This window comes from Bombina bombina, chromosome 5, assembly GCF_027579735.1.
Source record: "Bombina bombina isolate aBomBom1 chromosome 5, aBomBom1.pri, whole genome shotgun sequence".
Classification (NCBI taxonomy): domain Eukaryota; kingdom Metazoa; phylum Chordata; class Amphibia; order Anura; family Bombinatoridae; genus Bombina; species Bombina bombina.
Window position 1 is genome coordinate 98,266,671 of NC_069503.1, and position 25,680 is coordinate 98,292,350.

At 40.0% G+C, this 25,680-nt stretch overlaps 1 protein-coding gene across 1 annotated transcript in view; it reads left to right on the plus strand.

Moving 5' to 3' along the window:
- LOC128659976 (gastrula zinc finger protein XlCGF26.1-like) overlaps positions 1–25,680 on the plus strand; it is a 434,460-nt gene that overhangs the window by 48,951 nt on the left and 359,829 nt on the right. The window contains exon 4 of the mRNA XM_053713569.1: positions 8,801–9,898. Within this exon, the coding sequence (XP_053569544.1) occupies positions 8,801–9,898 (1,098 nt within the window). The remainder of the gene's footprint in view (positions 1–8,800; positions 9,899–25,680) is intronic.

Here is a 25,680-nt window from a genome sequence, read left to right on the forward strand (position 1 = left end):
TTGAGACCCCATTAGATGATATTCTGGATAGAATTAGGGCTGTCAAGCTAGCTAATTCTTTCATTACAGATGCCTCTATTCAACTGGCTAAATAAGCAGCAAAGAATTCAGGTTTTGCCATTTTAGCGCGTAGAGCGTTATGGCTTAAGTCCTGGTCTGCTGATGTGTCATCAAAATCTAAGCTTTTAGCCATCCCTTTCAAGGGTAAGACCCTATTCGGGCCTGAACTGAAAGAGATCATTTCAGATATCACTGGAGGGAAAGGCCATGCCCTTCCTCAGGATAAGATGAGGACCAAACAAAATAATTTTCGTTCCTTTAGAAACTTTAAAGGTGATCCCTCTACCTCTTCCCCTGCTGCAAAGCAAGAGGGGAGTTTTGCTCAATCCAAGTCAGTCTGGAGACCTAACCAGACTTGGAACAAAGGTAAATAAACAGGCCAAGAAGCCCGCTGCTGCCACCAAGACAGCATGAAGGGGTAGCCCCTGATCTGGGACTGGATCTAGTAGAGGGCAGACTTTCTCTCTTTGCTCAGGCTTGGGCAACAGATGTTCAGGACTCCTGGGCTTTAGAAATCGTAACCCAGGGGTATCTTCTAGATTTCAAAGATTCTCCTCCAAGGGGGAGATTCCATCTTTCTCAATTGTCTGTAAACCATACAAAAAGAGAGGCGTTCTTACGCTGTGTAGAAGACCTATATACCATGGGAGTGATCTGCCCAGTTCTGAAAACAGAACATGGGCAGGGGTTCTACTCCAATTTGTTTGTGGTTCCCAAAAAAGAGAGAACCTTCAGACCAATTTTGGATCTCAAGATCCTAAACAAATTCCTCAGAGTCCCATCCTTCAAGATGGAGACCATTCAGACTATTTTACCAATGATCCAGGAGGGTCAAAATATGACCACTGTGGACTTAAAGGAGGCGTATCTACAAATCCCTATCCACAAAGATCATCACCAGTTCCTCAGGTTTGCCTTTCTAGACAAGCATTACCAGTTTGTGGCTCTTCCCTTCGGGTTGGCCACAGCTCCCAGAATTTTCACAAAGGTGCTAGGATCCCTTCTGGCGGTTCTAAGGCCGCGGGGCATAGCAGTGGCACCTTATCTGGACGATATATTAATTCAGGCGTCGACTTACCAACTAGCCAAATCTCACATGGACATCGTGTTGGCTTTTCTAACATCTCACGGGTGGAAGGTGAACGTAAAAAAGAGTTCAGTGATTTTGATAGCACCTGCGTGGCCATGCAGGACTTGGTATGCAGACCTGGTAGACATGTCATCTCTTCCACCATGGACTCTGCCACTGAGACAGGACCTTCTGATTCAAGGTCCATTCCAGCATCCAAATCTAGTTTTTCTGCGGCTGACTGCTTGGAGATTGAACGCTTGATTTTATCCAAGCGGGGTTTCTCTGAGTCGGTCTTAAATACCTTGATTCAGGCTCGAAAGCCTGTCACTAGGAAAATTTATGATACGATATGGCATAAATGTCTTTATTGGTGTGAATCCAAAGGCTACTCATGGAGTAAGATCAGGATTCCTAGGATTTTGTCCTTTCTCCAAGAAGGATTGAAGAAGGGGCTATCAGCTAGTTCCTTAAAGGGACAGATATCTGCTTTATCAATTCTACTGCACAAGCGTCTGGCAGATGTTCCAGATGTTCAGTCATTCTGTCAAGCTTTAGTTAGAATCAAGCCTGTTTTTAAACCTGTTGCTCTGCCATAAAGTCTGAATTTAGTTGTTAAAGTTCTTCAAGGGTTTCCGTTTGAACCTATGCATTCCATAGATATTAAGCTTCTATCTTGGAAAGTTCTGTTTTTAGTTGCTATCTCTTCGGCTCGAAGAGTTTCTGAACTATCTGCATTGAAATGCGACTCGCCTTATCTTGTTTTCCATGCTGATAAGGTGGTTTTGAGTACCAAACCTGGATTCCGTCCTAAGGTTGTTACTAATAGTAATATCAATCAGGAAATTGTTGTTCCTTCTCTGTGTCCTAATCCTTCCTCTAAGAAGGAGCGTCTGTTGCACAACTTGGACGTGGTTCGTGCTTTGAAGTTTTACTTGCAAGCAACCAAGGATTTCCGTCAAACATCTTCTTTGTTTGTTGTCTATTCTGGAAAACGTAGAGGTCAAAAAGCTATGGCTACCTCTCTTTCATCTTGGCTGAAAAGCATCATCCGTTGGGCATACGAGACTGCTGGACAACAGCCTCCTGAAAGGATTAAAGCTCACTCTACTAGAGCGGTGGCTTCCACATGGGCTTTTAAAAATGATGCTTCTGTTGAAAAGATTTGTAAGGCTGCGACTTGGTCTTCGCTTCATACCTTTTCAAAATTTTACAAATTTGATACTTTTGCTTCTTCGGAGGCTATTTTTGGGAGAAATCTTCAAGCAGTGGTGCCTTCTGTTTAACCATCTGTCTTGTCCCTCCTGTTCATCCGTGTCCTGTAGCTTTGGTATTGTATCCTACAAGTAAAGGATGAATCCGTGGACTCGTCGTACCTTATAGAAGAAAAGTAAATTCATGCTTACCTGATAAATTAATTTCTTCTATGGTACGACGAGTCCACGGCCCGCCCTGTCATTTTAAGACAGATTACATTTTTTTGATTTCAAATTCAGTCACCTCTGCACCTTTTAGTTTCTCCTTTTTCCTGAAATGTTTTACTATGTTTGAGAGGAAACTATCAGCAAGGGACAATTTTCCTATTTCATTGTCGGCGCGTGTATTGTGAATAAAAACCATCCTATTCCCAAAGCTATTATATCTACTTCAGAATCTACCTTTATTACTTCTGAAGAAAGATATAAAATTCTTGTAAAAAATATTTTCTAAATTTTTATGGCATGGGAAGAAAGCCAGGATTTCACTTGTTAAACTATCTTTCTTTAAGACACATGGTGGATTGGCTCTTCCCAATATTCAATTTTACAACTATGCCACACTTACTAAATTTGTGCTGGATTGGCTATCAGAAAAGGAATATGTCTCTTTTTTTGATTTAGAATCACAGCTGATAGCTCCATTTTCACTTAAAGCATTGATTCATATTCCATTTGCAAGATTACCAGTAAATGTGTCACATTTGTACACTTTTAAGTACATAATCCTGGCATGGCAGAAAGTTTGCTCTGAGATCCAAGTTAATTTTCGTAAATCAGAGTTTTTACCTTTGTTAGGGAATGCGGATTTTCCACCTGGGCTCATGCATGAAGTTTTCTCTATATGGGCCAGGAAAGGTCTTAGACACTTAAAGGACATTTGTGTAAATGAGTCATTAATAATATGGACATTTACGGAGTTAAGATCTAGTTTTAATTTACCAAAAACCTCTTTCTATGCCTATCTTCAGACTCAGCATTGGATTGGAACACTATGGCCTAGATTTAGAGTTCGGCGGTAGCCGTCAAAACCAGCGTTAGAGGCTCCTAACGCTGGTTTTGGGCGCCCGCTGGTATTTGGAGTCAGTGATTAAAGGGTCTAACGCTCACTTTTCAGCCGCGACTTTTCCATACCGCAGATCCCCCTACGCCATTTGCGTAGCCTATCTTTTCAATGGGATCTTTCTAACGCTGGTATTTAGAGTCGTTTCTGCAGTGAGCGTTAGAGCTCTAACGACAAGATTCCAGCCGCCTGAAAATAGCAGGAGTTAAGAGCTTTCTGGCTAACGCCGGTTTATAAAGCTCTTAACTACTGTACCCTAAAGTACACTAACACCCATAAACTACCTATGTACCCCTAAACCGAGCTCCCCCCACACCGCCGCCACTCGATTAAAATTTTTAACCCCTAATCTGCCGACCGCCACCTACGTTATACTTATGTACCCCTAATCTGCTGCCCCTAACCCCGCCGACCCCTGTATTACATTTATTAACCCCTAACCTGCCCCCCACAACGTCGCCGCCAGCTACTTAAAATAATTAACCCCTAATCTTCCGACCGCAAAGCACCGCCACCTACGTTATCCCTATGTACCCCTAATCTGCTGCCCCTAACACCGCCGACCCCTATATTATATTTATTAACCCCTAATCTGCCCCCTCAACGTCGCCGACACCTGCCTACACTTATTAACCCCTAATCTGCCGAGCGGACCTGAGTGCTACTATAATAAAGTTATTAACCCCTAATCCGCCTCACTAACCCTATCATAAATAGTATTAACCCCTAATCTGCCCTCCCTAACATCGGCGACACCTACCTTCAATTATTAACCCCTAAACTTCCGATCGGAGCTCACCGCTATTCTAATAAATGGATTAACCCCTAAAGCTAAGTCTAACCCTAACACTAACACCCCCCTAAGTTAAATATAATTTTTATCTAACGAAATAAATTAACTCTTATTAAATAACTTATTCCTATTTAAAGCTAAATACTTACCTGTAAAATAAATCCTAATATAGCTACAATATAAATTATAATTATATTATAGCTATTTTAGGATTAATATTTATTTTACAGGCAACTTTGTAATTATTTTAACCAGGTACAATAGCTATTAAATAGTTAATAACTATTTAATAGTTACCTAGTTAAAATAATAACAAATTTACCTGTAAAATAAATCCTAACCTAAGTTATAATTAAACCTAACACTACCCTATCAATAAAATAATTAAATAAACTACCTACAATTACCTACAATTAACCTAACACTACACTATCAATAAATAAATTAAACACAATTGCTACAAATAAATACAATTAAATAAACTAGCTAAAGTACAAAAAATAAAAAAGAACTAAGTTACAGAAAATAAAAAAATATTTACAAACATAAGAAAAATATTACAACAATTTTAAACTAATTACACCTACTCTAAGCCCCCTAATAAAATAACAAAGCCCCCCAAAATAAAAAATTCCCTACCCTATTCTAAATTAAAAAAGTTACAAGCTCTTTTACCTTACCAGCCCTGAACAGGGCCCTTTGCGGGGCATGCCCCAAGAATTTCAGCTCTTTTGCCTGTAAAAGAATAAATACAATACCCCCCCCCCAACATTACAACCCACCACCCACATACCCCTAATCTAACCCAAACCCCCCTTAAATAAACCTAACACTAAGCCCCTGAAGATCTTCCTACCTTGTCTTCACCATCCAGGTATCACCGATCCGTCCTGGCTCCAAGATCTTCATCCAACCCAAGCGGGGGTTGGCGATCCATAATCCGGTCCAGAAGAGGCTCCAAAGTCTTCCTCCTATCCGGCAAGAAGAGGACATCCGGACCGGCAAACATCTTCTCCAAGCGGCATCTTCGATCTTCTTCCATCCGGTGCGGAGCGGGTCCATCTTGAAGCAGGCGACGCGGATCCATCCTCTTCTTCCTATGTCTCCCGACTAATGACGGTTCCTTTAAGGGACGTCATCCAAGATGGCGTCCCTCGAATTCCGATTGGCTGATAGGATTCTATCAGCCAATCGGAATTAAGGTAGGAATTTTCTGATTGGCTGATGGAATCAGCCAATCAGAATCAAGTTCAATCCGATTGGCTGATCCAATCAGCCAATCAGATTGAGCTCGCATTCTATTGGCTGTTCCGATTGTATTTATTTGTAGCAATTGTGTTTAATTTATTTATTGATAGTGTAGTGTTAGGTTAATTGTAGGTAATTGTAGGTAGTTTATTTAATTATTTTATTGATAGGGTAGTGTTAGGTTTAATTATAACTTAGGTTAGGATTTATTTTACAGGTAAATTTGTTATTATTTTAACTAGGTAACTATTAAATAGTTATTAACTATTTAATAGCTATTGTACCTGGTTAAAATAATTACAAAGTTGCCTGTAAAATAAATATTAATCCTAAAATAGCTATAATATAATTATAATTTATATTGTAGCTATATTAGGATTTATTTTACAGGTAAGTATTTAGCTTTAAATAGGAATAAGTTATTTAATAAGAGTTAATTTATTTCGTTAGATAAAAATTATATTTAACTTAGGGGGGTGTTAGTGTTAGGGTTAGACTTAGCTTTAGGGGTTAATCCATTTATTAGAATAGCGGTGAGCTCCGATCGGAAGTTTAGGGGTTAATAATTGAAGGTAGGTGTCGGCGATGTTAGGGAGGGCAGATTAGGGGTTAATACTATTTATGATAGGGTTAGTGAGGCGGATTAGGGGTTAATAACTTTATTATAGTAGCGCTCAGGTCCGCTCGGCAGATTAGGGGTTAATAAGTGTAGGTAGGTGTCGGCGACGTTGTGGGGGGCAGATTAGGGGTTAATAAATATAATAGGTAGGAGAGTGACGTCGCTACAGCCTATAGAGGGTATGTGCGCCGCTGTCCAATTGCAGCCTCAGAATGTCGGCAAAGGAAAGAGAAGCACTGTTGGCGTGGTGCCAGCTAGAAATTAATAAATATAACATAGGGGTCGGCGATGTTAGGGCAGCAGATTAGGGGTACATAGGGATAACGTAGGTGGCGGCGTTTTACGGAGCGGCAGATTAGGGGTTAAAAAAAATATACAGGGGTCAGCGATAGCGGGGGCGGCAGATTAGGGGTTAATAAGTGTAAGATTAGGGGTGTTTAGACTCGGGGTACATGTTAGGGTGTTAGGTGCAGACGTAGGAAGTGTTCCCCCATAGGAAACAATGGGGCTGCGTTAGGAGCTGAACGCTGCTTTTTTGCAGGTGTTAGGTTTTTTTTCAGCTCAAACAGTCCCATTGTTTCCTATGGGAGAATCGTGCACGAGCACGTTTTTGAGGCCGGCCGCGTCCGTAAGCAACTCTGGTATCGAGAGTTGCTTTTGCGGTAAAAATGCTGTACGCTCCTTTTTTGGAGCCTAACGCAGCATTTGTTTTAACTCTCGATACCAGAGTTAAATTTATGGTGCGGCCAGAAAAAAGCCCGCGGAGCGTTAACAGCCCTTTTACCGCCGAACTCCAAATCTAGGCCTATGTGTGGAGACTGGGACCAACCTTTCTCTTGGGGGTTTGTATGATATTATTAGACTATATCATTGTGGGAAGGTTTCTATTTCACTTCTCTATAATATGCTTATCAAGTATCATGGGTTAATACATATTGATAATTTAGTGAGGAAGTGGAACAAAATTCTTCCAAACCTTACTAAAGAACATATTCTCCAAAGCTTTAAGCTAACCGATCAAACTCTGGTCTCTACAGACTGGAGGGAATCACACTTTAAATTAATAAATGTATTATATATCACTCCAAGTAAGATGACAAAATGGTATAAAAAAGCAGACAACTGTCCGAAATGTAATTTCATTGATGCAGACGAAATGCATTGCTTTTGGACCTGTCCTAAAGTTTCACAGTTTTGGAGTAAAGTCTGCTTTTGGATAAATAAGGTATTTGCTTGTAGTCTTATTCTCCGACCAAGACATATTTTCTTTCTTCTGAGTCATGATGAACCATATAAGAACATCAGGCTTATAAATACGGTAATTCTAGTTGGACGCAATGTCATCCTTGGAAACTGGAAAACTACACGGGAACCTAAATTTAAGGAGTTTGTAAATAAAATTCATAATCAGATAATATTGGAACAATTCAGTTTGAGAAATCCCAATGACAAACAAATACAAAGATTTTTCCTTAAATGGGAGAAAATAATATTAACTCTACCCTTAGAGGCTCAATTACAATTAATTGCCCCATTAAGGGAATCTAGTTGGTTTATGCAACAAGTGGAACTCGGTTTATTTTCATCTAACTGGCAAGTATAATTGAGCGGAGGGGGGTTTCCTTTTTTTTTTTTATGTCCTCCCTTCCCCTACCCCAGGAGCTGGTTGGTCATCTTAAGGTGTCATATGGAGTTAGTTGTAATTATTATAGAAGTATATTATTATTATTTTATACTATTGACAAGATAAGGTCGATATGTTCCTCTCCTTATGCAAAAGGTTCTGTTTTTTTTTTTTTTTATATACACCTAATAAGTTTCAATAGGTGTCCAATTCTTTGTGTTGTGGTTATTTCCCCCCCCCCCTCTTTTCCTTTATTTACTTCCTCCTTTTTTAGGAGGGTTTGATACATAATTAGAAATGTATTTTTCCCCTAATATGTATTTATTGTGATAATAACTCACCTCCTTTCTATTTTCTGTACCCTGAAATGATATTTCAATAAAACTTGGAATGGAAAAAAAAAAAAAAGGATTACAGCTCACTCTACTAGAGCGGTGGCTTCCACATGGGCTTTTAAAAATGATTCTTCTGTTGAACAAATGTGTAAGGCTGCGACTTGGTCTTCGCTTGATACCTTTTCAAAATTTTACAAATTTGATACTTTTGCTTCTTTGGAGGCTATTTTTGGGAGAAAAGTTCTTCAAGCAGTGGTGCCTTCTGTTTAACCATCTGTCTTGTCCCACCTGTTCATCCGTTTCCTGTAGCTTTGGTATTGTATCCTACAAGTAAAGGATGAATCTGTGGACTCGTCGTACCTTATAGAAGAAAAGTAAATTCATGCTTACCTGATAAATTAATTTCTTCTATGGTACGATGAGTCCACGGCCCGCCCTGTCATTTTAAGACAGATTATATTTTTTTGATTTAAACTTCAGTCACCTCTGCACCTTTTCGTTTCTCCTTTTTCTTCCTGTACCTTTGGTCGAATGACTGGGGGGTGGAGCTAAGGGAGGAGCTATATAGACAGCTCTGCTTTGGTGCTCTTTGCCACTTTCTCTTAGCAGGAGGATAATATCCCACAAGTAAAGGATGATCCGTGGACTCGTCGTACCATAGAAGAAATTAATTTATCAGGTAAGCATAAATTTACTTTTTTTTTTTTTCTTTATTCCATTTATTTTTATGTAGACAAACACGTCAATAGTTCATATCTATCCTTCACTACAGGAAGCATCAGAATGATACCGAAAACTCCAAAAGTCTTAGACACCAATGACTATTCACAAATATTGGGGATATCACAGCAGATATTTAAAGGAGATGGTGAATTTGCAGGAACTGGGCAGCAATCATCATGTACCGAGAGTAATTTAGTCATCAAACAAGAGGACAACATTTATGACTTATCTAGTGAAATGATTATCACCGAGGATAAAGAACACACATTTACTGAATTTTCAAAACATATTAAAGAAGGGAAAAGTCTACAGTCTAGCCAAATAATTTATACAAAGGAGAAACCATTCAAATCTACAGAATGTGAGAAAAGCTTTAGATCTAAGTCACATCTACTAGAACACCACAAAATTCACATAGGTGAGAAACCACACACATGTACAGAGTGTGGAAAAAGTTTTACAGAAAAGAGTAATCTGAAAACTCATGAAATGATTCACACAGGAGTAAAGCCTTTCACATGTACAGAGTGTGGAAAAAGCTTTACAGCAAAGATTAATCTGAAAACTCATGAAATGATTCACACAGGGGAAAAGCCTTTCACATGTACAGAGTGTGGAAAAAGCTTTACAAAAAAGAGTCATCTGAAAACTCATGAAATGATTCACACAGGGGAAAAGCCTTTCACATGTACAGAGTGTGGAAAAAGCTTTACATATAAGAGTCAACTGGAAACTCATGAAATGATTCATACAGGGGAAAGGCCTTTCACATGTACAGAGTGTGGAAAAAGTTTTAAGGAAAATAGTAGTCTGAAAAAGCATGAAAGGATTCACACAGGGGAAAAGCCTTTCACATGTACAGAGTGTGGAAAAAGTTTTACAGAAGAGAGTAGTCTGAAAACTCATGACATGATTCACACAGGGGAAAAGCCTTTCACATGTACAGAGTGTGGAAAACGTTTTACACAAAAGAGTGGTCTGAAAACTCATGAAAGGATTCACACGGGAGAAAAGCCTTTCCCATGTACAGAGTGTGGAAAACGTTTTACACAAAAGAGTCGTCTGAAAACTCATGAAGTGATTCACACAGGGGAAAAGCCTTTCACATGTACAGAGTGTGGAAAAAGCTTTACAAGAAAGAGTCATTTGAAAACTCATGAAAGGATTCACAAGGGAAGAAACCTTTAAAATGTTTAGAAAGTATGGTTGCTACCTTTTGCACAGCCGATTATCTGACGCTTTGCAAATGGGCGTGGTTGAGGATGTGGTTAGGGGTGTGGCTTCACATGACCTTAAAGGGACATTCCAGCCAAATTTGGAATCCACGTGTATGCATTTAAGTTTTGAGTAAAAGCATTGTTGCAGTATACATGTATTAGAAAAAATGCTTCTAATAAAAGTTATAGTTGTGATGTATTTACCATGTGTTAGTTACTTATTGCATAAAGGAAATGGGGAGACCTAGGACCTCCCATAGGAGAATGGGCACTTGCCCAGCGGTACCCGCTCTATTCCCTAATTAACCATCTTTTTACGCTGGGACTCATGGGGCCTCCCCTTTCCTTTCAGTTCTCTAGGTTGCTTGATCTCCCTCAGGCACCTCCATGTTGTTGAACTAAACTGTTTTGAGAGTTAATAGAGTTTAAAGCGTATTTTATACCACTAACGTTACATGCTAATATGCTCGTAGAAATGTGATGTATTATTTAGTTTAAGGGAAAGACACTGGTATATAGTCCACCAAATGATAACTAAATAGCTCTGGTCTGTAGCTAGTAAACATGTATATATTGTTCGATGTATCTACCATGTGTTAGTTGCTTATTACACGAGGGAAATGGGGGGACCTATGACCTCCCATGGGAGAATGGGCGCTTGCCCAGCAGTACCTGCTCTATTCCCTAAGTAACCATCCGTTTTCGTTGGGACTCACGGGGTCTCCCCATTCCTTTCTGTTCTACAGGTTGCTTAATTTCCATCAGGCACCTATATGTTGCTGACCTAAACTGTTTCAAGAGATAATAGAGTCTACAGCATATTTTATATCACTAACTTTACATGTTACTATGCTCGTAGAAATGTGATGTATTATTTAGCTTAATGGAAAGACACTGGTATATTCTTTTTATTCACACTCCCCCAATGACAGTCAATCTCTACATACAAGTTAAATACTTGTACTACTTCCCCCCCCCCCATACACGCAAATTTTATTTGTGTTATCCCCTCCTACGGGGACTGAAGAAGTCCGTTTCGTATCTAGATACACTTCTCCTTTTGGTGATCCAGCGGTTCACCATATCTGATAAAATATTTAAAACCTCACCTAACTAACACTGATACACTTGGTTCAAACTTATAAGACACCCATTATATTGTCTGAACTGAATAGTTGGGGGTTTTTTTTCTTTGTTTTTTTTTTCTTTCTTCTCTGTTCATTTGTTCAATGTTTTCTCTTTTCATCATCCTCTAGGTGAAAATCAAAATCCTTATAGGAAGTAATCCCTAGTGGCTCTTTCTGACCGCTAATACGAATAACAGGCTTTGTGCCCGACGAGGGCCACACTCAGGTGCGCATTTCCAGGCGGGTGAGTCTACCACCTGAACCCTTCCCCCTAGCTTCCCTTTCCCTGTCCACCCCCCCTCCAAACTTAAGATGGCGACAACCTCTAATAACATTTTCCTTTGCAACATTAAATGTCAAGGGACTTAATTCACAGGAAAAGAGAAGTATGCTTACCAATACCATGAAGTCTCTGAAAATACAAGGCATGTTTTTACAAGAGACACATTGGTTAGCGTCAACCCAGACTCCATACAGGACCCCAGAATACCCCGTAGTGGTCCTAGCTTCTCATACTGAGAAATCTAGAGGAGTAGCGATTGCCATACATAAATCTCTACATTTCGAACATATCCACGCAGAGAAAGATAGCCAAGGGCAGTTCCTACTGCTCAACTGTAAACTAAATGGTATACTATATGCCCCAAACCAATTGCAATCTAAGTTCCTGAAAGGTGCACTGTCCAAAATTGAGAAACACAAAACTGGGACGATAATTCTAGGAGGTGACTTTAATATGATATGGGACCCCCTACTAGACAAGAAGGTTCAGAGTGGGAAAACAATAGATGCATACTCTATAACTACTGCCAATAAGTTCCGACAATACATTATCCAACACAATTTGTATGATATCTGGAGGGCACTACACCACAATGACAGAGACTATACATATTTCTCTAGACCCCATAATTCCTACTCGAGGCTCGACCACTTCTTCACTGACTCATGGACACTCAATAGAGTCCTAATGTCACATATTAGGGTCTGCCCATGGTCGGATCATGATATTCTGATGTTCACTCTCTCTACTGACCTAACCACAGAGTCTAGACCTAGCTGGAAATTCCCAAAACAAATGCTCCAAGATAAAGCTTTCAGAACCTCCCTCCAAGCCTCTATTGTAGAGTTTTTGAGAATAAATGACACCCCAGATGTGTCCTCCCAAACAATATGGGCCGCTTTGAAAGCATACATAAGAGGGATATGCATACGGAGAAAGGCAATGTTACGACGTCAAGCAGGTCTGCCCCTAGGCCTTTTCATGGCCGAGCTACGCTCTGTAGAACATTAGAATAAAGACTCTCCAACTACAAGCCTAGCCGATAAAATTAAGGAACTAAGAACACAATTGGCGGATAGAGAACTGCAAAGAGTTAAAGACTCTTATGCCAGATGTAAGAAGCTGATGTATTGTCAAGGCAATAAGGCCTCAACCCTCCTTGCCCATAAACTAAGGAACAGGACAGCAGCAGCTAGAATCTTATCTCTTCAAAGAGGTAACATTTCGGTCTCCTCACCCAAGGAAATTGGAGAGACGTTTGCGGCCTATTACTCTGACCTGTACCATCTTAAGCCCTCCTGGCTATCAAAGAGTCCTCTTCACGTGAAGTAGTAGACTTTTTACAGACGCTAGGCTTACCAATCCTCCCAGACGAAGATAGAGAAGCACTTAAAGCCCCATTTTCCTCAAATGAGCATAGTTTAGCCATTAAACATACCCATAATAACAAGGCTCCAGGTCCTGATGGTTACCCGGCAGCCTTCTATAAACTGTTTAAAACAGAATTAAACAAAATCCTCCTCAAGGTCTTTGCTGAAGCTCGAGAGGCAGGCTCATTCCACAAAGAATTTTTGCAAGCAGTTATTCTGCCCATTCCTAAACCAATCAAAGATCCCTCACAATGTACGAGTTACAGACCAATCTCCTTGATAAATGGTGATGTAAAGCTATACGCCAAGCTATGGGCTAATCGCCTTAATAGCCTGCTCCCGAAGGTGATACATACAGACCAGGTCGGTTTCACGTTTGGCAGAGAGGGCCCAGACAATTCCCCAAAAATGCTAAACATACTTACAGAAGCCTCCTGTCTGAGGTTGCCCATGCTGGCCCTGTCGTTGGACGCAGAAAAAGCATTTGACAGGGTCAGATGGGATTACTTATGGCACACACTTGCCCAATTTGGCATACCAGGGGACGTGATTACGGCAATTCGAGCCCTATATTCCTGCCCCTCTGCAGTAGTTAAAGGTCTGGGTTTCGCCTCTCCGGAAATATGTATTACCAACGGCACCAGACAAGGATGCCCCCTGTCACCTCTAATTTTTTCCATGGCCATTGAACCCCTAGCCCAGGCTATTAGGCAATCACACATAGTATAAGGTGTTCAGCTTGGCGGCACGACTGCGAAGATTGCACTGTACGCGGACGATGTTACGCTCTTTTTAACAAACCCAATAGGCTCCTTGCCAGCACTCTTTGATATTATTACTGAGTTCGGAGCTCATAGTTACTACAAGGTAAATGTCACCAAAATGGAGGCTCTACCAGTATGCATCCCAGCATTTGAATTAGATATATTGCAAACATCGTACTCTTTCCAATGGTCGCGAACCACCATTCGGCATCTGGGGGTACAACTTGGTCCAGACCCGAAAATAGTTATTACCATTAACTATGCAAACCTTATTAGAGAGGTTACTGAGCTTACCTCCTCTTGGAGTCTTAAAGAGATTTCATGGCTAGGCCGCATCGCATCTTTCAAAATGACGATCTTGCCTAAAATTCTGTACTACTTTCGCTGTATCCCTCTTAATGTCCCCAACGCTTTAATAGATAAGCTCCAATCTCTTGGACAACACTATATTTGGAATAAGTCTAGGCCTCGGGTTGCAGCGAAAATACTCCAAAAAAGATATGAACATGGAGGGGTTGCAATGCCTAGCATACGCGGATACTATGAGGCAGCTAGGCTTTCTCACATCACAGCGTGGGCAGACAAAGGGGAACTACAGGGTTGGAAAAGCATAGAAGCATTAGCCCTTCCTCTGGGCTTAAAGTTGGCAGACTTACCCTGGATCCCTAGTCACAGCTTTGACAGCTTGAGACTAAAAAATGTCATTATCAGAGATAATCTGAAAGTTTGGTATAGCCTTAGAAATCTACGAGACATTGTCCCACACCCGTCTCCCATTCATTCCATACCAGCCTTACTGGCGGCTCTCCCCGACACACACATACAACAGTGGAGTGAATGGGACCTGAAAGTGGTCTCCCGTCTATACCCCTCAGGCATTCTACTCACTCCCCATAATATAAGAACAATTATCCCAGAGCCCCCCCCCCCCGTGGGCCTCTTTTGAATACTCAAGACTTTATGCTTTTATGACATCATGGGGATTCACCAAAGCTCTAAATACAGGGAGTGCAGAATTATTAGGCAAGTTGTATTTTTGAGGATTAATTTTATTATTGAACAACAACCATGTTCTCAATGAACCCAAAAAACTCATTAATATCAAAGCTGAATATTTTTGGAAGTAGTTTTTAGTTTGTTTTTAGTTTTAGCTATTTTAGGGGGATATCTGTGTGTGCAGGTGACTATTACTGTGCATAATTATTAGGCACCTTAACAAAAAACAAATATATACCCATTTCAATTATTTATTTTTACCAGTGAAACCAATATAACATCTCAACATTCACAAATATACATTTCTGACATTCAAAAACAAAACAAAAACAAATCAGTGACCAATATAGCCACCTTTCTTTGCAAGGACACTCAAAAGCCTGCCATCCATGGATTCTGTCAGTGTTTTGATCTGTTCACCATCAACATTGCGTGCAGCAGCAACCACAGCCTCCCAGACACTGTTCAGAGAGGTGTACTGTTTTCCTTCCTTGTAAATCTCACATTTGATGATGGACCACAGGTTCTCAATGGGGTTCAGATCAGGTGAACAAGGAGGCCATGTCATTAGATTTTCTTCTTTTATACCCTTTCTTGCCAGCCACGCTGTGGAGTACTTGGACGCGTGTGATGGAGCATTGTCCTGCATGAAAATCATGTTTTTCTTGAAGGATGCAGACTTCTTCCTGTACCACTGCTTGAAGAAGGTGTCTTCCAGAAACTGGCAGTAGGACTGGGAGTTGAGCTTGACTCCATCCTCAACCCGAAAAGGCCCCACAAGCTCATCTTTGATGATACCAGCCCAAACCAGTACTCCACCTCCACCTTGCTGGCGTCTGAGTCGGACTGGAGCTCTCTGCCCTTTACCAATCCAGCCACGGGCCCATCCATCTGGCCCATCAAGACTCCCTCTCATTTCATCAGTCCATAAAACCTTAGAAAAATCAGTCTTGAGATATTTCTTGGCCCAGTCTTGATGTTTCAGCTTGTGTGTCTTGTTCAGTGGTGGTCGTCTTTCAGCCTTTCTTACCTTGGCCATGTCTCTGAGTATTGCACACCTTGTGCTTTTGGGCACTCCAGTGATGTTGCAGCTCTGAAATATGGCCAAACTGGTGGCAAGTGGCATCTTGGCAGCTGCACGCTTGACTTTTCTCAGTTCATGGGCAGTTATTTTGCGCCTTGGTTTTTCCACACGCTTCTTGCGACCCTGTTGACTATTTTGAATGAAACGCTTGATTGTTCGATGATCACGCTTCAGAAGCTTTGCAATTTTAAGAGTGCTGCATCCCTCTGCAAGATATCTCACTATTTTTTACTTTTCTGAGCCTGTCAAGTCCTTCTTTTGACCCATTTTGCCAAAGGAAAGGAAGTTGCCTAATAATTATGCACACCTGATATAGGGTGTTGATGTCATTAGACCACACCCCTTCTCATTACAGAGATGCACATCACCTAATATGCTTAATTGGTAGTAGGCTTTCGAGCCTATACAGCTTGGAGTAAGACAACATGCATAAAGAGGATGATGTGGTCAAAATACTAATTTGCCTAATAATTCTGCACTCCCTGTAGACCCTTGACTAACTAGGAAAAGCTATGGCAGCTTCCTATTAAGACTCCTAGGCTCATATCGTTCCACTATGATCTCTTACAGTTGTCCACTAATAGAGACAGACCCTGGCAGTTGAGGGCATGGGAGGGAGATCTATCCAGACCTATTTCAGATAAAGACCTATGTACAGCTATGACGTTAACTAAAAAGACGGTACACTGTGCAAATACCTTGGAGGCCTATATGAAATTATTCCTAAAATGGTACTATACTCCCACGAGGCTGTCACAGATGTTCCCTACAACGTCTCCTTTATGCTGGAGAGATTGCATGCAAAGAGGCTCAGATATACATATTTGGTGGGATTGCCCAAAACTGGCACCTCTCTGGAATCAGGTGAAAACCCTCTGTGCTAACCTTGGGCTCTCTATTCCACTCACTCGTGCAATTGCCCTCCTACACATCTTTCCGAGGAGCGTCCCAACCCACGTTTCTAAATTGGTCATCTTTGTCCTAGCGGCCACGAAACTGGCGATAGCAAGGGCCTGGAAGCAAACCCAACCCCCAGATATTACAGCTATTACATCTATAATGCAGGTATACGCCAAAATGGAACAAAGTTTCTATTCTAGCATGGATAAGGAAGAGCTATATTGGCAGATTTGGGAGACCTGGTTTAACTATCAGGGAGATCACAGCTAAATATATAGTCATGGTAAAGTTTCCGACCACTCCCATTATCATAATTAAACTTTCATACCCAATTAAAGAAGTGCTAATTAGCCAATAGCACCCGCTTCTCTAAACTTCCTACCAAAAACTGATTGCCCCCCCTCTTTCTTGCCCTAACCCCCCCTCCTCCCCCCCCCCCCCCTCTTACCCCCCCTTACTATAACATGGGACCTATTTTTTCCCCTAGCTCGTGTTTCTCCTTCCCTTCCTTCTTCCCATAAAAGGCCTCCCCCGCCTGGAGATGCGCACTGCGATTACTAGATGAAGTGTACGGACAGATTTTCCTAAGCTGACTTTATGAAGTCCCTAGAAAGTTGAGTTAATATATAGGACTGAAGTATTACTCGGTCCCTGTGTTTAAACTCTGTTCATATTATTCAAAAATGAGGTTTCCATAGTTGATATTTTTATTCATATTAATCGAAAATGAGGTTTATGTGGTAGATATTTTATTTCATACTTGACATGCTCGATTTATATGCTCTGCATTTCCATCAATAGCTATATTTACTGTGTTATTACAACAACATAATGTCTATATATATGTGAATTTGTTAGTCACCTACGTTGTGACGTCTGATGTAATGCTTAATCCTCAATAAAAAATATTTTCAAAAAAAAAAAAAAAGTTATAGTTGTTTCAAAAATGTATTTAAGTATGCACAGTGCACCAGCATTTTAAACACAGCACTTGCTCAGAGAGCCTAAGGTGCTTTTACCATCTGGTAATGACTCAATTTGTTCATTGCTGACATGATAAAAGACCCACTGGTGTTATGAGCAGCTGCAGTGTTTAAAATGCTGCTGCACTGAGAATATCTAGTTATGCTTCACATGCACGTGCAGAGACAAATATTATCACTAAAATAGTGATAACTTTTACTAGAAACATTTTTGCCAATGCATGTTTATTGCAAATATTTTCTTTTGCATGATGTACCGAGTCCACAGATTCATCCTTACTTGTGGGATATTGTCCTTCCTAACAGGAAGTAGCAAAGAGAACACCACAGCAGAGCTGTCTATATAGCTCCCCCCTTAACTCCACCCCCAGTCATTCTCTTTGCTGGCTCTAAGCTGGAAGGGTAAAGAGAAGAGGTGTTAAACTGTTAGTTTTTATTTTCTCTTCAATCAAGAGTTTGTTATTTTTATATGGTACTGGTGTTGTACTATTTACTCTCAGGCAGGACATAGATGAAGATTTCTGCCTGGAGGATGATGATCTTAGCATTTGTAACTAAGGTCCACTGCTGTTCCCACAGAAGCTGAGGAGTATAGGAAAACTTCAGTGTGAGGAACGGTTTCTTGCTATACAGCAATGAGGTATGTTCAGTCATATTTTCTGCAGAGACTGTGTTAACTCAGGCTGACAGTGTCCCCATTAGGGGAAGGGGAAGCAGTAATCCTAGTGTTATCAGAGGTTTTTACTAGCTTGCATAAAGGGTTAATTTTTTGTGGGCACTCAGTTTGTTATGTGAATTTGGGACAAACTTTTTGTGTCTGGGAGTAACGTTTTCAGTTTTATGGGACATTTGCTTGAGGGTTTTTTGGGGTTGTTTATAACCCACATGGCTTTCAGGCAGGGTTTGTTAGTTTTGTGTAGGCCCCAGCAACATCGAGTGAGGTGGGCGGGGACTATTTTCACATTTACAAGCAGCAAGCAACTTCTCCTGAAGTCCTGATAGTCTTCTGAGGGACTAATTGAAGCTTTAAACCCCATATTATTGTTTCCTAAGGGCAGGTAGGGCCACAGCAGAGCTGTGGCAAGGTGCTTTAGGGGTTTTTAGCCGGTTTTAGACAATTATCAATCCGTTTTTTTCATTTGGGGGTCTATTGCTTTTTTACTTGTGGTGCAATCCTTCTAAAGCTTAGTGGGTACACTGTTAAAATTTCAGAAAAATTGAAGCAATTTTAACCTGTTTTGCAGTTTGTGTATGCCTTTTTTTCTCTTAAAGGCACAGTACCGTTTTTGCAAATTGTGTTTTTTTCATTAAATAAAGTGTTTTCCAAGCTTACTTGCTTTATTACTAGTCTGTTAAACATGTCTGACACTGAGGAAACTCATTGTTCAATTTGTTTAGAAGCCATTGTGGAACCCCCTCTTAGAATGTGTCCCACTTGTACTGATATGTCTATAAATTGCAAACAGCATATTTTGACTTATAAAAGTTTGGCATTAGATGATTCTCAGACAGAAGGAAATCAGGTTTTGCCATCTAGTTCTCCCCAAGTGTCACAACCGGTAACGCCCGCACAAGCATCGCCAAGTACTTCTAGTGCATCTAATTCTTTCACCTTGCAAGATATGGCTTCGGTTATGAATACTACCCTGACAGAGGTTTTATCTAAGCTGCCTGGGTTGCAAGGGAAGCGCAGTAGCTCTGAGTTAAGAACAAATGCTGAGCCTTCTGACGCTTTAGTAGCCGTATCCGATATTCCCTCACAATGTTCTGAAGTAGGGATGAGGGATTTGCTGTCTGAGGAAGAGATTTCTGATTCAGGAAAGATGTTCCCTCAGACAGATTCAGATATGACGGCATTTAAATTTAAACTAGAGCACCTCCGCTTATTGCTCAGGGAGGTTTTAGCTACTCTGGATGATTGTGAACCTATTGTAGTTCCAGAGAAATTGTGTAAAATGGACACATATTTAGAGGTTCCTGTTTACTCTGATGTTTTTCTGGTCCCTAAGAGGATTTCGGACATTGTTACTAAGGAGTGGGATAGACCAGGTATTCCGTTCTCTCCCCCTCCTGTTTTTAAGAAAATGTTTCCCATTTCTGACACCATAAAGGACTCATGGCAGATGGTCCCTAAGGTGGAGGGAGCTATTTCTACCCTGGCTAAGCATACAACTATACCTATTGAAGACAGTTGTGCTTTCATTGATCCTATGGATAAAAAATTGGAGGGTCTCCTAAAGAAAATTTTTGTTCATCAAGGTTTTCTTCTTCAACCTATAGCGTGCATTGTTCCTGTAACCACTGCGGCTGCCTTTTGGTTTGAGGCTCTAGAAGAGGCTCTTCAGATGGAGACCCCCACTAGATGATATTTTGTACAGAATTAAGGCTCTTAAGTTGGCTAATTCTTTTATTACAGACGCCGCTTTTTATCTTGCTAAATTAGCGGCTAAGAATTCAGGTTTTGCCATTTTAGCGCGTAGAGCGTTATGGCTTAAGTCCTGGTCAGCTGATGTGTCATCTAAATCTAAGCTTTTGTCCATCCCTTTTAAAGGTAAGACCCTATTCGGGCCTGCATTGAAAGAGATCATTTCAGACATTACTGAAGGGAAGGGTCATACCCTCCCTCAGGATAAGTCAAATAAGACAAGGACCAAACAAAATAATTTTCGTTCCTTTTGAAACTTCAAGAGTGGTCCCACTTCCTCTTCCTCTGCTACAAAGCAAGAGGTGAATTCCTTTGGTAAACGCTTCTGTCAGAAATGTGTGTGCACTCACCCAGCGTGCCGCGCTGTCTTCACTGCTGTCTCAGCAGCACCGCTCTGCTCTGTGTCTCCTCTTCAGCGCTCCCCACGGGAGCTAAGGCCGGGAAGGAAGGTTCCGGTTCAACAGGTGCAAACGGATAGTACAGGGAAATTTCACTGGATTCCCTGAGAAATCAACAAGGTAAGGAGTAGCCAGAATCCTTGCACTCAAATGGATCGGTCAGGGTGAAATGCCAAAAAACGAACCGGCACCAATGAGCTATGATAAAAAGCTTCTTTTATTGGATAGATAGCACATAAAAAGGCATACACGCCAGCACAAATTACAGGTCAAACGCGTTTCGTAGTTCTCACTTCTTCAGTGACCTCTGACTAAACCTGAAAACACTCCCTTGATAAAGGCAGTAACCACTCACCTAACACAGGTGTTTAAAGGTAAGTCAGATTAAAGTAAGAAAATGGAGGGTAACATATACATTCATTTGAGTTCATTACAAACAATGAATAAAGGGTAAGCCTATGTGAAAACAGAATATGCAGAGAGACACTCATATGTATTACATTCTATGGATCAATTGGCTTACTTCAATTAATGTTTAGAAATCATCTTTCTCTTTGAATCACCCAAAAAGCCATAAATGATCAACATGTGTAGAACATATTTAATAAACCTCCAAAAAGTTACCTAGTATCTAAACAGATGTGGCCCATTATAAGATAAGGTTATTATATTTAGCAATAATAAAGGGTCATAATTTTTCATATGAGATTTGTAGTAATCAAAATGAAACCTAGGTTTCAGTAATTAATATTCCACAATTATATTTCACCAAAAGTAATTGTTATTATCTGAATAGATATGGCCCATTATAAGACGAAATCATTATATTTAACAATAATAAAGGGTCATAGTATTTCAATTGAAATTTATAATAATCAAGGTGAAGCCTAGGTTTCAATAATAAATGCTCCACAATTATATTTCACCAAAAGTAATTATTATTAAATGATACCCTCTTCTCCAAATGTTAAATGAATTCAGTCCACATAGAGTTTAATGTCCCAATCTGAGTTTAACCCTTTAGGGACCCTCGTATTCAGTTGGAAAATCCAATAGACCTCCCTTTGACTTAGGAGTTTTAATCTATTGCCTCCTCTAGGTGGTCTTTTCACGTGCTCAATACCCTGAAAGCATAGTAATTTACTGTTGCCATTATGTTCAGACTTAAAATGTAAGGCAACTGGAGTATCCGAGTCCTCATCACTGATGGATCTCAGATGTTCCAGGAACCTTGTTTTGAGGGGTCTGGTCGTCTGGCCAACATATTTAATATTGCACTGTTTGCACGTGAGTAGATAAATCACGTAAGATGTATTACAATTAATGTATTCCTTTATATGAAAGGATTTTTCATTATCAGTAGATGTAAACGTATCCCCCAGCGTGGCATGGGTGCATGAAATGCACCTTCTGCTGCCACAGTGGAAGAAACCTTTCTTCAGACTTAACCAGTTTTCACTAGCAACTGTGGGGAGCATAGACGGAGAAAGAATATTCGCCAGAGTCCTAGATTTCCTAGTTACAAATTTACATCCCCCTTCCACTATCTTATTCATGGTATCATCTACCCTAAGTATGGGGAGGGATTTCTTAATTATTTGGCAAATATTGTCATATTCTTTGCTATAGGCCGTAATGAATACTGGTTTCTGCTGGTAATTAGCCTTTTTCTGAGTCTTATATGTAATCAGATCTTGCCTTGTCATATCATCCACTTTTGTCTTTGCTTCCTTCAAGTCATCGATTTTATATCCCCTTTCCAAGAACCGCTCAGTGGTTCTCTCAGAATGCACCTCGTATGCACTTTCCGTGCTGCAATTTCTCTTCGTCCTCATATATTGGCCCTTGGGGATTGCCTTTATTACATGTCTTGGGAGACTGGATTTAGCCATTAGCAGAGTATTACCTGCACTCTCTTTCCTATATAGTTCTACTTCTACACAACATTCATTTGTGTTTGGTTTAATAAGAACATCAAGGAAAGGCATCTCTGTTCTACTCATATTACTATTTCCTCCCAGGTCTCAAAAAACATGAAAGGCATCTTGCAGACAAAAGCAAAAGAAAAAAACGTAGGACTAGACGGGGAAGAAAGCATAGGAAGGGGCAGGGGTTACCAGGGGGTACAGCAACAGGGGAGGATGCACCGCTACCCAAGGAGACAAAGACAGTCTCAGAACAGGAAATATGTTTAACCTCTAAAAATGTCATTAATTTATCATCTGTGAAACTTACCGATAACCAGATAAAAGTGCTATCATTGGGGCTGGGTTTTGCTCCTAGTTCACATTTCGATTTATTCCAAACCATTGTGGATATTAATAAATTTGTAAGATCTTTGACGTTAAAGAAATATTTTTTTGAAACATTAAGTAGTAGCAATGTTTTGGATGAATCTGAATGTTTGGATCAGACTATCAAAGAAACAAATGATAATGTAATATTGTCTTTTGCTGATTTATGTGCTGAAATAGATTTGAACTATTTAGAGAGGGAAGCAGGTGAGAATGTTCAAAATGTAAAAAGCAGTGACATTCCGCTGACAAGATTCAAAAGTAAATCAGAGTTCTATCCTTCACACATTAGGAGTAATAGCATAGAGGTATTTCACAAAACAGTTGAAAAAGAGTTGATTGAACTTTATAAGAAAAACACAGACATGAGGGGTTTATTTAAACATGACAATATGAGCAAACAAGAAAGGATTGCTATGAAACAATTGAAGAGTAATTCGTCAATTGTAATACGCAATTCAGATAAGGGAGGGAATGTAGTCGTCCTTGATAGGACAGACTACATAAAAGAGGTGCATAGACAGTTGCAAGACGAGGAAGTGTATGAAAAACTTCCTATTAATCCCACATTCAAGTATAGGAGAATTCTTCATGACCTTTTGGACTGGGCAGTGATGATTGGTGCAATAACAAAAATGAATTTTGATTATCTATTAGTTGAACATCCTGTTGCACCAATCTTTCACTGCCTCCCAAAGGTTCATAAGAGCCTGACTTCACCTCCTGGACGCCCCATAGTGGCAGGTATCGGTTCATTAAACGAGCCATTAAGTGCGATGATAGATACCCTACTAAAACCCATTGTACTGGGCCTCAAGAGCTATATTAGAGATACCACTGATTTTATCAGACAGATAGAACAAGTGAAATGGCAGGACAATTATTGCATTGTGACCATTGATGTTGTATCTCTTTATACCTCGATCCCCCATGAAAAGGGCATCATGGCCATACAGTCATGTCTTGAGACATATACGGATTATGACACTGGACTCAGGGAGTTCATTTTAAGGTCAATTGAATTCCTATTGACTCATAATTTTTTCCTATTTGAGGGGGATTATTATCGCCAAAGACAGGGGACAGCCATGGGAGCAAAATTTGCACCCACTTATGCCAACCTATTTTTAGGTTGGTGGGAGCTGTCCCGTGTCTTTGGCGATGGTAATCCCTTCAAAGAACACATTATTCATTATGGTCGCTATATTGACGACCTGGTGTTCATTTTCAATGGGAATGATTTAATGGTTAATGACTTCTTCACGTATCTCTCTGACAACCAACATAATCTACGTTTTACCATGAATATGAGTAGAACAGAGATGCCTTTCCTTGATGTTCTTATTAAACCAAACACAAATGAATGTTGTGTAGAAGTAGAACTATATAGGAAAGAGAGTGCAGGTAATACTCTGCTAATGGCTAAATCCAGTCACCCAAGACATGTAATAAAGGCAATCCCCAAGGGCCAATATATGAGGACGAAGAGAAATTGCAGCACGGAAAGTGCATACGAGGTGCATTCTGAGAGAACCACTGAGCAGTTCTTGGAAAGGGGATATAAAATCGATGACTTGAAGGAAGCAAAGACAAAAGTGGATGATATGACAAGGCAAGATCTGATTACATATAAGACTCAGAAAAAGGCTAATTACCAGCAGAAACCAGTATTCATTACGGCCTATAGCAAAGAATATGACAATATTTGCCAAATAATTAAGAAATCCCTCCCCATACTTAGGGTAGATGATACCATGAATAAGATAGTGGAAGGGGGATGTAAATTTGTAACTAGGAAATCTAGGACTCTGGCGAATATTCTTTCTCCGTCTATGCTCCCCACAGTTGCTAGTGAAAACTGGTTAAGTCTGAAGAAAGGTTTCTTCCACTGTGGCAGCAGAAGGTGCATTTCATGCACCCATGCCACGCTGGGGGATACGTTTACATCTACTGATAATGAAAAATCCTTTCATATAAAGGAATACATTAATTGTAATACATCTTACGTGATTTATCTACTCACGTGCAAACAGTGCAATATTAAATATGTTGGCCAGACGACCAGACCCCTCAAAACAAGGTTCCTGGAACATCTGAGATCCATCAGTGATGAGGACTCGGATACTCCAGTTGCCTTACATTTTAAGTCTGAACATAATGGCAACAGTAAATTACTATGCTTTCAGGGTATTGAGCACGTGAAAAGACCACCTAGAGGAGGCAATAGATTAAAACTCCTAAGTCAAAGGGAGGTCTATTGGATTTTCCAACTGAATACGAGGGTCCCTAAAGGGTTAAACTCAGATTGGGACATTAAACTCTATGTGGACTGAATTCATTTAACATTTGGAGAAGAGGGTATCATTTAATAATAATTACTTTTGGTGAAATATAATTGTGGAGCATTTATTATTGAAACCTAGGCTTCACCTTGATTATTATAAATTTCAATTGAAATACTATGACCCTTTATTATTGTTAAATATAATGATTTCGTCTTATAATGGGCCATATCTATTCAGATAATAACAATTACTTTTGGTGAAATATAATTGTGGAATATTAATTACTGAAACCTAGGTTTCATTTTGATTACTACAAATCTCATATGAAAAATTATGACCCTTTATTATTGCTAAATATAATAACCTTATCTTATAATGGGCCACATCTGTTTAGATACTAGGTAACTTTTTGGAGGTTTATTAAATATGTTCTACACATGTTGATCATTTATGGCTTTTTGGGTGATTCAAAGAGAATGATGATTTCTAAACATTAATTGAAGTAAGCCAATTGATCCATAGAATGTAATACATATGAGTGTCTCTCTGCATATTCTGTTTTCACATAGGCTTACCCTTTATTCATTGTTTGTAATGAACTCAAATGAATGTATATGTTACCCTCCATTTTCTTACTTTAATCTGACTTACCTTTAAACACCTGTGTTAGGGGAGTGGTTACTGCCTTTATCAAGGGAGTGTTTTCAGGTTTAGTCAGAGGTCACTGAAGAAGTGAGAACTACGAAACGCGTTTGACCTGTAAT